Source organism: Metopolophium dirhodum, chromosome 6 (assembly GCF_019925205.1).
Source record: "Metopolophium dirhodum isolate CAU chromosome 6, ASM1992520v1, whole genome shotgun sequence".
NCBI lineage: Eukaryota > Metazoa > Arthropoda > Insecta > Hemiptera > Aphididae > Metopolophium > Metopolophium dirhodum.
Window position 1 is genome coordinate 2,365,572 of NC_083565.1, and position 14,907 is coordinate 2,380,478.

The 14,907-nt window shown below is 36.0% G+C and overlaps 2 protein-coding genes across 3 annotated transcripts in view; one reads left to right on the top strand and one right to left on the bottom strand.

Annotated features, from left to right (window-relative positions):
* Positions 1-3,965, top strand: part of LOC132946875 (protein gooseberry-neuro-like) — a 46,154-nt gene extending 42,189 nt beyond the window's left edge. For both annotated transcript variants that reach the window (XM_061016979.1, XM_061016980.1), the window contains one exon: positions 99-3,965. In XM_061016979.1, the coding sequence (XP_060872962.1) occupies positions 99-378 (280 nt within the window). In that variant the 3' untranslated portion in view covers positions 379-3,965. The remainder of the gene's footprint in view (positions 1-98) is intronic.
* Positions 3,966-5,136: 1,171 nt separating this feature from the next.
* LOC132947341 (SET domain-containing protein SmydA-8-like) lies at positions 5,137-10,136 on the bottom strand. Its single transcript, XM_061017606.1, has 3 exons — positions 8,061-10,136; positions 7,116-7,273; positions 5,137-5,608 (listed from the first exon to the last, which is right to left on the bottom strand). Exons 1-3 carry the CDS (start codon positions 9,199-9,201, stop codon positions 5,513-5,515), a joined length of 1,395 nt encoding a protein of 464 aa, XP_060873589.1. The 5' UTR covers positions 9,202-10,136; the 3' UTR covers positions 5,137-5,512.
* Positions 10,137-14,907: the final 4,771 nt, after the last annotated feature.

Genomic DNA, 14,907 nt, shown 5'->3' on the forward strand with positions numbered 1-14,907 from the left:
ACGGTGTTTGTGAAATATAAGTTGACGTGTTAGTATATAATAATAATATTTTCTGATGTTTTTGCTCCGAACGTTGCACTATAATGTTATTATTATAGATTCAACCCGTCCGCCGCCGCTGTGGCTTACGGAGCGCACAACGAATTTGCGGCTAACCCGACCAAACTGCGTATGCCGCCGACCCTGCCACCACCTCCACCGACGACACAGCCGCCAACCGCCGCCGCCGCCGCAACTTCCGCCGCCGCCTCCATGGGATACCATCAGCCGCCGACCGCGGCGGTCAGTCGCTGGACGGAATTCGGCAAACCCACCGCCGCCTCCACGGCCGCAGTCGACTATCCGGTGGCGTCTTATTTCAACAACAATTTATTATGATGTTGTAGTTATCAAGAACTTAACCGTAATAATAATAATAATTGTACCTATGTATAATATCGTATATCGCGACTATGATAAAATTGTAACGATAACGACGTTACCACAAGTATTGTACCGCACCGACGACTTATAATAAACGTTCATTAGGTGCCCGCTAAAATGCACCCACGTCCTGCTCGTAATATTATGTTGTTATTATATTATGCATAGCTCCAATAATTCAACGAGCGAGCTAATCTAGTATTTTTTTAAAAACATATGGTTCATGCAAATTTTGATTATTCGACTTTTTAAGTACCTGCTTATAATATCAAATAAACTTTCAATAAAGACCCTATTTTTAATTACCTGGAGTTTAGATACTATTAAGTATATAATATATATTGTCATATTACGATACAAAGAAGAACCAAGCCTTTTCACTATAAATAATAATTGTTAAGCAAATGTTTAATTTTAAAAATGCTGGTGTATCTAAATCAAAATCTAAATGAGTAGTTTTGAGTTATTGAAGTGTGTATACTAACATAATACTGTGGTATGGTAATAGATTTGGGAAATAAAGGGAAGCTATGATGATTTAAAAACTACACTTTACAATTATAAAAATATATGTATTTTATAATTTGTATAATAAGTATAATAATATATACATGTTTCATATTTGATGTAAATCTATACTATCAAAGACTATTATCCTTTGTATTATATATACATTTCAACAACTCGGAAACTATTCGTTTGAATTTTGATTTATATTTTATAATGCCCTTGACTCCGACAACATCCCCGGCAATCCCCTAAGGAGGTTTCAGAGGAAATAGTATAGAGACTTACTAACATAATTATAAAAAAATAATAATAATAAAATAAACAAATGAACAAATATAATAAATAAACATTTTTATATACCACGTCCAAAGTATTAGTGCTGGGTAATTCCTTTAATCATACACATTATTCATGTTTCCTACTTCAAATATGCTTATTGTAAATAACTCTTTATAGATTGTATATTTCAAATAAACTTTAATACATATAATAAATTTATACATATATTATATACCTTTACGTATCTACATTTTCAAAAAAAAAAAATAATAATCTGCTTAACAATTTAATGTAAAACAGCGGCGAGTTCTCGTAAAAAAAAAAAAAATTTGTACTTCTGCTGGACACTTCTTAAATGGTATAAAAAAAACAAAGCATTGGAAAATACGATCCTATATTAAGTTATCTAGCTGTTGGTAATAGATCCGAAAATCATAAATTGAATAAACGCATTATTAACAGATAAAAGAAGAATGAGCGTGTGCTCGACGAATCATCCTGTATACATTTAACTGCCATCGATAACTTTTTTTTTATTGATAACAAAATATCATAGCGACATTTTTCGATATTTACCGATGATCTATCCATCTTGTTTTACTGCACTTTGTTATATTAACCATTCGACGACAGACAGTTTATCAGACAATATAATAATAATAACGTCGTATAATAATATATAAATCTCGTCTCGCCTATTATATTATACCTAGGTATAGGTATTGTAATAATAATATTAGATACCGCACGATCAAAACAATATTTGTACATTTTTAACAGACGCACGCCAGTTGTAATAATAATACCTTCAAAATATATCTTTAAATATCAAAATTATTAAGCGACTTTTGCAGTTTTTTCTTCAGAGCTAAATTTATTATCGTTTGTATCGTTTTTTTTTATATATATAAACATGGTCACCCTAACATTATAATGTCATACATCCTTGATGTACGGCGTTATATCATAACGACACCCAGTTTACACGAAATGCACTCATAAACATGTGCGTTGAGTGATGTTTTTTTAGCGGAAACTACGCTATATCGAAACACTCCCCCCTACTTACTCGAAATTTCCCACTTAAGTTTTCCACCCCCTGAACGGCGTCGAATCGTAAAAAAAAGTTTCACACTACGTGTTTTCAAAGGCGTCGACCGATGTATTGAAAAAATAAAATCATCTTTGGCATGTTACGACGATACTGCGCCGCGGCCGTACCCTTCAGACCTTTGTTTTTTTCTTCGCTTGTGATGTACCACAACAACGGAGTACCACCAAGTGATAAAAATATTATATTAATATTGTTGTTTGTGCGTGCGAAATCGAGACGTGACCATTTCGAATAAACACTCGAAAACTCCTCCTTATCGAGTCGAATTCACGTATTGTAGGTAACTACAACTGATTATATTATAATAATAATTGTCATTGTAAATGCGTAAACGGTATAGATTATTCTAAATTTATTATTGTAGAGAATAATCATAATAATTGTTATTGTAGAGAATAATCATAATAATTATTATTATATAATATAACATAATATAATATTTCATATTATTTTATCGTCTGTTCGTACGTTTTAATAACCCCAAATTAATAAGAATTTTTATTTCCTGACCGACACGATACTGTTAGACGGTGATGTTACGAACCGACTTAGAGTATTTGGGATTCGGTCCAAAAAAAAGCACTGACAATTGAAAATATATTTTGAACTAAACTAAACGCGCGAAAATAATAATAAATAATAGTTTGGGGGGACGGAGTGGCCGAGCGGACTAAGACGTCGGCTGCGACGCAGCCGACCCGAGTTCGATACCTTGGCCGCGGGCGGCATTTTTCTTCGGGCAAGTCACGGTGTCCGGAGAACAAGTGCCGCCATCCCCCCACCCGGGGCACGGCAGAAACCTACGGGTGCCCCTTTAGAAATTCTGCCAAACACAACACACACGTGTACCAACCTACCCAATTTAAAAACCTACAGTGCCCTCCACCACACCCAATGGCCTATGTTGCCGTGGGTTACCCAATAAAAAAAAAATAAAAAAAATAATAGTTTGATTATAGAATTTACAGATCAATTTAATTATATTAAAATATTTACCAATTATTCGGATAAGTAACCAATAATATTATTAATACTTGACCCAATTAAATGTACGTCACATTATAGTTACGAGAAAGAAATGCAAATAAATATCTATGTAATATTATATTATATCACTTAAATCAACCAACATTTAAAAGTGTTTTAAAGTTTAGGTTCGTTTTAAAATTTGAATGGTTCAGATTTGATAAAACATATTAAAAGCCTGGTTTAGGTTCAGTCGTACTCAAAAATCAATGTTCGTCACCTTACTATAATTATAATCATCAGACTATAATATTCAGAAGACAGTAATAATTGTACATATAGTATGAAATTAAGTACCTACTGTAGACTAGTTATTATTATTTAGATTAATTAATTTAATTTAATAGATATTATCAAAAATATACTGTAAATAATATGCCTACCAGCTATTATATTTTATTTGTATTTTAAATGTTTGTTTAGTTCTTAAATAAATATATGATAATGTTTTCGCCGTTGTTCAGTAGAAACGATATAGGAATTCGTGTACATCGTTGTGCGTTGAGGTATTCGTCGCACCACCTACCAATATACCTACCTACTACAATAAATTATATACCTAAACCGTATTTGTGGCACGTTATCAAAAATGTTTACATTATAATGCATATAATATTATATTAGTTGGCATACTTCAAATAATCATACGTCCAGCCCGTCCAGGAGAAAATTCGTCACAATATTATATTGAGATAGTATTATATACAATTTTTTAACCGTCGACCCCAATTGTTTTATTATAATACATTATAATATTGTACAATAATTATTGTACACATATACCTCTATTTATATTAATATATTCTTTTAAAAAGGCGCTGTGCGCTAATAGTGTTATATTTTAAGACGGTTTTATTAAAAACGTTGTAATGCTGCAAAATCGATACATGCGTTGTACTTCGGTATTATAGTTGGCAAGTGTTCATTAAACAATCCGATCTTGGCTGTTTTTCACTAGCCGAGCGAATTCGGTCTTTAAATAAACACAACAATGAATATTTTATTGCACGCGTATAAATATACACAATTGAAAACCAATTTTACTACATTACATTGGGTTAGTGACTCTAATTTATAAAATGTCGATTTTGTGTCTACAATAACGGTCGAAATATTGCTTTGAGCTTACTTTTAAAACCTTTTTAGTGTCCGATTATCAACTCCTCAGACGTCACAAATTTGTAATTAATTTTAATGACCAAACAAAATACTAACAATGCGTACTTCCGCTGTATTAATAATCAATGAAATCTATTGATTTGTTCCGTATTTGATATGCAATACTCGTGACGGAATAATCAGTTATTTTCTCATTTAAAATTAATAAATACCTAAGTAAATAAATAAGTAGGCATTTTTCGTTCTAGGATTGAGCCTTTCTGTTATAGTCTATAATTTATAGACATACCTAGTCGTGTTACACTTTATTCTTTTCCTCACAATTTTAAATAATAATGTCGAAAGAACGTCAACATAGAAGCTGTTACAAAAAGGATATATTTCTTCCCTGTTCATCATTCGTCGAATTCGTTACAAATATTTTACATTTAAACCAATAACGCGTGTTAAAATAATTATCCTTTTAATATAAATAATGTTTACTGGCGGCTAAAACAAAGGTTGGAAATCCTCATGGAAAACCGAACATTTCATACATAGAACTATGAATGTTACCAATACAAAATCGATTTTACATTATATTTTACTTCGTTCTTATGCGGTTTAGTTATGAATATAATAGTTATATGTCGTAACCTTTTCTGTACATAATAATAATGAAATACTGTTATATACTGTTATTCTATATTACCCAACAAACATTTTACATTTATTTTTTTTTTATAATTGTTTTAACCACATACAATATTAGATACATGATAATATTATATCGATTTCAATCGTATACCTACAACCTATTGTTGAAGTGGTTAGTAAACTCGTAAAATTAATTGCGATCTCAGTAAAATATATATTATACAATGCGAATATGAACGAATGGTTTCAAACCCTGCAGCGTTGCTCGCGTGGTTTATTATGGCGATAATAGCAAAAACAAAAAAAGAACTATCGATTATAATAAAAACGGAACACTGCTATTGTACTAAAGCATAATAAACATTTGGCGGTGACCGAAGTATAGACATTTTAAGGATCGCGTCGTCATTGTAACTGTTCGACCAAATGCACCAGATCGGGTTCGGTTTTCAGAATGATGACCGCTTCTCCGGTGTAATTCTTGATCATCTCGTCGTAGTTCTGCAGTATTACAATAATAAAAGAATTTGTATAGTTGTGGCAGATACTTAGGTATAATATTATTATGCAATGTATTTATTTTTAAAGGTAACACGAAATATTTCCGTCCAGTGACACTGGATTGAAAATCGTGGTTTTAGGGAGGAGCTTTATTGAAATACATTTTTACAATTGTTTTTCCTTTCATTGTGCACTTGCGCAATACAACTTGGTTTTTCTTAAACGGAAATTAAATCCAAAACTGACTGAGTTACAATGGGTTAAAGTTAGTTTAAAAATATTTACGTGAAACCGCACGGACATTTGTAAATCATAAGTTAAAAATTTAATAATTTTGTAATTTAAACTAAAACTTTAACTCGATGTTTTTTAGCTAATTTTTGTTTTATGAGATCAAACTGATTTAAAAAGAATTTGTTGTATCCAAATATGGTATTAACAATACACTTTGACATTAATGGAAAAATGCAAGTTGTATTTAGCACTAGCGACATAATAAAGGAACTACTAATTTAAAATCGTCAGAAAATTTGTGGTATGTGTAGTATTTTCTAGCTTATCCGGAGCTTCTACCCGAGGTCCCTAAAGGAAAATATTTCGTGATCTCATTAAAAGGAAACGTTACACTGTATATACACTTATAGTTGTATAAAATGATATAACCATCGAAACACAGTGTTGTAAAAAATGGTGTGATCGCGTCATTATAATACTAGAGTCCCCATCCCACGGGATCCTCGGACTCTATCTATGAGGTGTATTAAGCGTGTTTAAAATATACATTTTTTTTTCAAAATTTTTTATATTTATGATTATGTAATGGGGCTTTTTAACGTATCATAATTTTTTTTAACACAACTCAGTTTTGTTATAACTTATAACTTTAAATATGTTGAAAAAGGTGTGTTTTCTTAAAAAACCTATGTTGATTCGATAATAAGTCTAGAAAAAAATCAAGAAAAAACATAAACATTGATTAAAACATTTTTGATATGTGGTTACCGTAGTTAGGTTAGGTAGATATTATCCACCGTAGATAACATAATCTCTTTAACTATATTATAACCACCGCACAAATCATACGAAATATAGTTTATGTTTTAAAAATATAAAGTCTTAAGCGTTATGTCCATGTTATGTATTATTACCTATTAGTGCTGCAATACTATTGAGATAGTCAAAAGTTTCAATAAAATGGACAAAACAATGTATATATAGGTACATTAGTCGCAATATAAGTGTAATATATAATATTATAGTCACTTAATATCTTCGGGACGTAATACATAATGTTAGGGATTAGTGATCACTGATTAGAAATTCATAATATGGAAAAAATGGGAAAAAAATGGGGGAGGGGGGCTATAAATTGCGCAATTTACACAGTATATAACTATGGCTCTTTTTTGGGGACACAATTTATACTGATTTCAGGAACCATGATGTTCATAAATGCCATACATTTATAAATTTAGACATGATTGATAAAATATAATAAAACTCCAACCCGTCTGTGTTTCATCCGTTTCAGCTGTCTAAGACCGCGCACCAAGTAGTAGAGCAGTAGGCCACGGAATCGCGTGATTCCCGGTTCCAGGACATCGGCTAGCCGCAACAGTTGCTCGCATATGTCCGTATTGTTTTCCAGTTGTTTTGTGGATAGATCTGCACAAAACGACAATGATACAAAAATACAAAAAAAACTTTGATCCGACTGTATAATGACTATTAAATTGTCCCTTATCTCAGTGTATAAGAGACGCATAACAATAAGCAATGATGATATACAGAGCGAGTGATACGACATCGTCCTCATTATACGCTTTATAATTATTATATTAAATATAATTTTGTCAATCATATGTTGGGACTTCGGAATAATGAGTTGGGTCTTTTTTGTCGGTTGATTTATTTTTAATACAAATCTCTGTAATTGGCAAACTATTTGATTTATAATAATATATCTACGTAATGGGTGGCCACTCTTAAATTTTCATCCTTTTTTTCCATAGGTTTACAAAACTTAATGTTCACATTCAATGTCAATCAGATGAATCTTATTACGAAAAACATACAGGTAATAGTGTGCACCAGCCAACAACTGTAACTATATCAACATTTCAAACGTTTTTATAATGTCCTAGAAGTTTTCTGAATAATAAGTAAGTTATAGTAAGTACCTATGTATTTGTTAGCATTCATTCGAAATGTGTAAGTGACCCCTCCCTAATTTACCCGTGAATATATTAAAAAAATAAATAATATTTACATAGTTTTTCGGTTTTATCTTAAAAATGTTTTCTTTAAAATATGAAACTATTACTTATTTTAGCGCTTTCTCAAGGATTATTAGTGTTTTTAAATATATCTTATCAACCGAACATAGTAGGTACACTAAAATACGTTTCATAATCTACAGAACTACAAAAACATGGCTGGTGTACCAGCTTACCCGAAATCCGATCAGCGTATAGTTGGGCCAGTGCGTACTTGACGCCCACTGTGATGTGGTGGTCGGCGTGCAGCGGCGGCATCGTTCCGTCACGGACTCGTTCCAGGAACCGTTCGAAACCGGCGCAGTCGCGGGTCTTGGAAAGCGCTCCGACGGCCTGCAGCGCGTGGGCCGCTTCAACGTCGGTTGCGAGTCGTCCGCAAGTGGTGCACAACCATCGGCCCTCGGCTGTGGCCCGACCACCAGGACACTGGCCACCGTCGCAGGCCACCGAGCCCAAATGCGTACCCAGTTCCACGGGATCGGTGCACCGCGCGCACGCGCATTCGAAACATTTTGCGGCCGACAGGTGCCGGCGCCGGTCTCGCGTGCACCACAGCGTCTGCGTGTACGTGGCCGTGATGGGGCATCCACGAGCTATGGGCACCGCAGCCACCACGCGGATGGCCGGCTGACCGTCAGTCTCGTCACCGACAAACACGTGTTTGGTGTTCGGCGTACAACAGTGGGCCATCATGGACGCGCGCGCGTATACAGCCCGGAACTTGCGGCCACCCGACCGTCGCACTTCAAACGCGTTGGTGTCCAGCACAGCAGCCGCCTCAAGAGCGGACCGGTGATCGTGACCGTGGCCCACCGACCGCAGGCCCAGCCGGTCCAACACGAATGCAGCCACGTTGACGGCGTACGCACGGTACAGCGGCGTGTCCAACCTGTCGTCCAGGTGCGACTGTAGAGATCGGAACTCCGCGGCCCGGCGACCGTCCCGCTGGTGCAGCAGCAGCATGCACCGGAGCGGCATCACGAAGCAGTACGCGGCCGACCGTCGGCTGTCGTAGTGGCCGTCAATCATCGAACATTCGGCGTCCCGGTGCACGGGAGCCTCTTCGCACCGCGGCCCGCACACCGGCCAACCACACTTCGAACACTTGTAACCCGCAGTGGGTGCGTAACACGTCAGGCAGACGGGCGGCGATCCGGCCTTGGGGCCGACGACGAGCGGTCGTTCCTCGAGCAGCACCTCGCCGGCCGCGATGTCCCGAGCGGCCACCCAGTGTCGGCCCAGTTCCGGTGACTCGACTACCGCGTACGGCGGCGCGGCGCCGTCTACCGTTGTCTCCGTGCCGCCGGACGACGACATGTACGCAATATTATATATACTTTATACGGTATAGCTGCGGGGTTGTCGGACAGCGCTGGGATGTCCGCGCACTGTGTTATGCAGTCCGCCGCGACCGACTGCATTCGGCGGCTATTTCGACCGCGCGCACCGCCCGGTCCGGTACCAAAATAATCTCGACTGCAAAGGAGGGGGCAATGGTCCGCGGGGAAGTGCCAAAGGCGTCCGTCGTTGTCGCGAAATCCGCGCCGCGCCGTATAAATTTGCCGGTGGACGAACGAGCGCCTGGGGAGCGGTTATAATATTGTTATGACGTATAGTGGCAACGGGTAGGTACGGCGCGCGGTGTGGGAATCGGTGAAAAAAAAATCGCGATGAAAACAAAAAGAGGCGGCGATGACGCGTCTCGTACACGGTCTCCGCCGACGGCGTAAATAATATAATAATATATTTACGCGTATGGGCTCGTAAAACGTCCCCGCGAGGGCCTCACGAGTGCGATATTCGCGCCGTGTCCATACCGCACCGACGGAATGAAAAAGAAAAAAACGCGGGGAAAGAGCGCTTATAATATTATATTATTATATAAAGCGTCATATTTTTACGGCTTTTCTCGTTTTTTATGGAATTCAATCTTGGACCGGCACATAAACACTGTCGTGTATGTTAAGGCGGGTTGGGTGCGTACGCAGGGTACGTCGGTGGGTGTGTACATGGTACACGGTCGAATTTTGCTGTAAGCGACGGTCGGGACATCTGTAAAGTGTGTTTTGAACCCACATGGGTGTTCAATATTTAGATGGTTCTGTATAGTCCGTCGAAAAATATGGCTTTTGGTTTTACGCTGCGTGACAAAACTATCGAGACTTTGACCGGTCCGGTCTTAATCATGCGAGAACCTTTGCAGTGAGTGCCCCTATCATGTATATGTATTCTTTTCCGCCGATTTGTTTGAAATAAGCGTACAAGTCAGCTGTTACTTTAAATGTAACGATTTAAGATTTAATTTTACTACCTCTTTGCAAAATTACTATTAATTATCAAATGGTCAACGGACAACGACATGGACATATTTATTAATATTATCGTAGTTGGTCAAAAATCCCTATCGAACTTAACAGAAAAACGAAGCGTTTGTAGTGTTTGTACACAAGTGCTAATATAGGATTTCACAAGCTCACGGAGTCGTGTGACGTTGTTCCTTATTGTTTCTGGAATATTATAATATTATAAACATTTATTATAAAACAAATGTGTATCGAAATACCATTTATTATTAGTAAAAATTCTACAAATAAAATATATTATAGTATACATATACTATATACATGCGTACAGCCCGTATAGGTTGGTTGAAGATTTAGTTGTACGTCTTACTAGTTATTTTTATTTTATATAATATTAGAAAATTGGTTTAATAAATAATAATCTATGGGAAAAATATGATATATAAAGGTACTAAATAAAAATATTTGATAAATAATTTGCCAGCAAAATGTTTTATTCATATTATAAATACATTTTATTAATTTTTAAAAATGCTTGAAATTGTTTTCTTTTATATTCTCGTTTTTATTTTTATTTCTAATTTGCAAGTGCGGTCATACTTTTAAAGTATAAATACTCTTGGACGTCTCTTGATCTCTGATAAATGTTTTTACCTCAGTGGAGATCTATACGCTTATATCCCATTTGGTGGAGCGTGCACTCGCTTACACACAGGTACTTCGGTTTCAATCGTCCAAGAGTGGTGGGGGAGGGGGGAGGAAATGTCTCGTACGCCTGGAATCCTCTGTGTTTGGATTCATCGCACCAAGTCGCTAAAACGTGGGCTTATACACGTAGGTCGGTAAGTATGCTGACAGGTATACAGGTAGACACTGTGTTTGTATATAGGTGTTGGTATGTTGGTAGGTAAGTAAGCACATAGGCAGGGGAGAGGAGGGGGTAGATGGGGGAGTGTACTAATATTATATAATATTCATTAGGGTACCGCCGCCGCGCGAGCATAATATAAAGTCGCGCGCAGTCCGTTACTTTTGCCCTCCGTGCGCGCGAGATTTGAATAAGACCCCCATATATTTAAGTAACTTTCGGGGAGACAGATGTTTTCAGTGCGCGTAAAACCGTCACGCGTGGTGCGAACAGCGTGTTGTACACTTTATACACACACACACTCATATATATATATATATATAATACTCTCGCATAATACTTGCACGCATACACAGACACAACAAACATTATACGTATATGTATAATATTATATAATGTACATCGTGTGTGTGTCTGAACGGAAACTGGCACTTGACGTCTTCTGAATGTTTAATGGACAACGTCGCCTCGTGCGTGCATGCGAACTACAACGGACTTTTAGAGAGTGTCCCGTCCGCGTGCGCGCGATCGAATTAACGAGGGTCGACGACGTAATATTTTCCCGAAGCCGAGTCCCGGCCCGAAAACCCATCGGGTGACGGTACACGAGCCCGACGTCTATAGTGCACAGGGATCGTGTCACTTGTATGTATATATTATTATTGTGATGCACGCATACGGATGAAGCGAGGATGTATAATATATTGTATTATATTATACGCGCGCAGTCACTGCTAGAATAATTTATGTCGTCCGGAAAACTCTTTGTTTTTCTTTACCCACTTGCGCGCGGGTATCGTTTTTGAGTATCCGTGTACTGCGGTAAACGACGCCGCCGCCGCCGATATATTATTACCATTCATTATGGTACCTATATGTATATATAGATTAAATCGTGCGTTATAGAATGGCACTTGACTCTTTTGGAGGTGTTTCTCGAGATGTTCCGGTATCTGGCGGTGCAACGTCATAATATGGCTGTAGCGCAAAACGTACGCGCAAAAAATCCGATCTCGCGACTTTTCTTTCAATTATATAATGTATATATAATATAATATGGCATGTGCACTACAAAGTGATCATGTAGGTACAATCACTAAAATATTTATGCATTGTACAAGCGTGTACATGAACGACACATACTTGATTCCTATAGTCCTAATACCAATGGGTAATTATTCCAAAAATATACCAAGAAATAGTATACCAATATCCACACAGGCTATGTAATCATAAGCCATATATAGGTACAAAAATGCAGAGGAATATTGATAGGTTTATATTCATAGATAATATGTTTTTAGGTATAGTGCATTGGAAAAATATTTATTAGCATTATGTTTGGAATTCAATTTAATAATTTTTTCTTTTGTTTTTATAGTTGATTTACGGTTCTATGGCAATAAACAAATTTGCTTAAGCGTTACGAAAATCGGCCTTGCGAAAATCGGTTGGAAAAAAAACAGGTTGTACCCAGCCCAAAAAACATAATCTCTACGTTAAAAAAATTTAACAGACCAATGCGATATTATATCGCCGATATGGATACCCGAAATGGAGGTGACGCTAATAAGTGTGGCAAAACAACATGCAACAAAATGCAAAGGAAAAACAATAAAAAGAAAAACAGTATACTTTTGACATAGACATGCAACTTTAAATTTTTACCGTAAAAAAATGACACTGAAATGAATAAAAATTTTTTTTTTGTTATTATACTTCACTTATATTTTGTTATTATTTTATTGCTACACATCAAATATAAATTATTATATCATTTAGATAAATTATATACCATGTTACTTACATAACTGGTAGCTCCGTTTATGTGTCCTGGTATTTAGGGAAAATATTGGTACTTGAATCGGACTTCGGAAGCATAACATTACGATTGTTTTGGTATAAAAAAATAAAAATCTTATTTGTCCGCCGTTTGCTGCCTGAGACGCACCATCAACACTTTCAAAGAGAAAAAATTAATTAACTGCAAAAACCTTATTTAGAAACTTAAAAATCGATGGCAATTATAATGTATTTAAATTATTTTCTCTTTTTCTCCTTGTTTAATCTTATCGTCAGCCAAGTTTCAGAATAATCTAAATAAGAATCACTACAATATTGTTAATGGTTATTTTTTCACAAGTCGCAAACGCGTTTATCGCAAATGAAATGGAGGGGAAAAAACAGCAACATTAGAACTGATGATGAAAACGGACTAAATATAATAATCGATTTGACACAAAAAATTAAAACTCAATCTTCGGAAAATTATTGTAAATGTGTATGGATGGATATTATTGTTTTCTTAAAAAGTCATTATAACATTTCCAGCAGCATTGGTCTACTACATTGACGTACCCACAGTGTGTAATATTTTTAGTATTTATCGGATGTATAGTTAACCGGTTTTTTAAACAACACAAAATATATGTTAATGTTTTTCACTAGACGGCGACACATTTTTATTCTATTTTATTCAGTATAATATGTTATGGACCGTATACCCAGCCTCTGTGGTTTAAAAAAAAAACGTCATACCGCCGAATTAGTGGAACCAAACAACGGTGATGACTGACTTTCTAGACACTGAAACGCAGTTCTCGACTTGACACTTTTTTGCACACGAAAAATACTATTTTCACTTTGACGCCGCCTGATGCCCGCCTGATATTCTGTTTCATATTGTTCGATATCCGACACGGTCGGATTGCCTACCTAGGTGACCAAGTTGAACATTAATCGATTTTCACTTGAGGTGACTGACTTGCTGCTAGACACTCGAACACGTCTTTCATACAATTTTGACTTTCATGGAACTACAAGACTGCGTATACATACTTAACAATACACACCGATTAAAATGCTCTGTATACCGATACGATGCATAATAGATTTTATAACATGTTTAGATATGCATAACAATATATGTATCGGGCAACGGTTAAAAGTGTTAAGTGTTGTTCAAGGTATCAAATCATATATGTACTAAACGACAAACACATATGTTTTCAAATTTTCAAACGCAATCTTATACTAGGTAATATAAGATGTATTATGATACATAACACGTTACCTAATACGATATAGTAAATCTACGAGTAAACCTCTCTGCGTTTTTTTTAAATGTTATTAATCGTTTTAATATTCTTAAAATATGCTATCTATATACACGCTCATACATTTTATAATTATTTCGTGAGTATAATTTCCTTTATATATAAAAATAGACACTAATCCTTTGTTATGGCATCACTTAACAACGCATTTACCGATTTGGCTGTTTTTTTCTGTTGTGTTCGTAATTGTCAGGAGAAGGTTTGTATGAAAGAAAATTTTAGGAGGAAACACCGGAGAAGTATGAAATTTGGATATCAAAAATACAATAGTATTGCCATCTACCCGACAAGAAAATAAACTAAATAATAATATATTATTGTTTATTGTAAAGTTGTTATTGATTATGATTGAATATAATTTTAGACCTGTATATTATATTTAGTCAAAACCTTAAAACTTAGTAAAAATGGTATTCCTAACTCTAATTTTTCGACCGTTATCCCTGGGAACTACACGTTATGCACATCATAAACAACATGTTAATAAAATATTTTTAATTATATATGCTCCTCGAGGGGTCTGTCCTACCTGAAAACATAATATTAGTCACATAATCACAAGCGTGTCTCATGGGCAACGCCGGTCGGATTGGCTATAATATAATATAACCGACATTCTGCCTGACTCACTGACTGATCAACGTAGAGCCTAAATAGTGATAGCTTGAGGCTTATAATTTTTATGGTACCTTCCCAAATTCTCATTTTATTAAGTGGTGTTTGCACAAGTATTTTG

Excerpts from the sequence above, each read along its gene's own strand:
- LOC132947341 (XM_061017606.1), bottom strand. The coding sequence starts at position 9,201 with ATGTCGTCGTCCGGCGGCACGGAGACAACGGTAGACGGCGCCGCGCCG. Across the intron at positions 7,274-8,060 it reads ATACGCTGATCGGATTTCGG|ATCTATCCACAAAACAACTG; the intron begins GTAAGCTGGTAC and ends CGTTTTGTGCAG. Across the intron at positions 5,609-7,115 it reads AACGGATGAAACACAGACGG|AACTACGACGAGATGATCAA; the intron begins GTTGGAGTTTTA and ends GTAATACTGCAG.